The following is a 399-nucleotide window of genomic DNA, read 5'->3' on the forward strand; positions in this document are numbered from 1 at the left end:
TATATATTGCCTTGCAGATATCAGGTCTTTGCTCGCAGGAGTATAAAATTCTTCATCATCTTCATCCTCAGTAAATTGTGTAATCTCCTTCTTATAACGCTTATCTCGCCATTGTTGGAACAACTGACGTTTCAACTCATCTTCCATTAATAACTCAGCTAATCGAAGCCTCCTCCCATAATCATCTTCTTTATCAATCGTGCCAGACTCTCCAATATATTCTAGAGCGTCAATCACATCATCAGGTGCTGTAGGTATCACATTGACTAGCTCATTTCTTTGAAATTGGTACTTTTGTAAAATGGTGGCAGCAGACTCGCCAGTATTGGGGTCTTTAAATTCGAGGTCGACCTTTATGTCGCGGATATTACTCATATCTAATTTTATATACCAAGTCTC

General features: G+C 38.6%; 1 protein-coding gene across 1 annotated transcript; it reads right to left on the reverse strand.

The window, feature by feature from the left end:
- OGAPHI_006559 (uncharacterized protein) lies at positions 1 to 375 on the reverse strand (the record flags this gene model as incomplete). The annotated part of the gene is made up of 1 exon (XM_046207857.1): positions 1 to 375. A coding segment is annotated over one exon (375 nt), but the record flags the coding sequence as incomplete, so codon positions are not given.
- Between the last annotated feature and the right edge of the window lie 24 nt (positions 376 to 399).

This window comes from Ogataea philodendri (genome assembly GCF_020536065.1).
Source record: "Ogataea philodendri strain CBS6075 chromosome Unknown scaffold131, whole genome shotgun sequence".
NCBI lineage: Eukaryota > Fungi > Ascomycota > Pichiomycetes > Pichiales > Pichiaceae > Ogataea > Ogataea philodendri.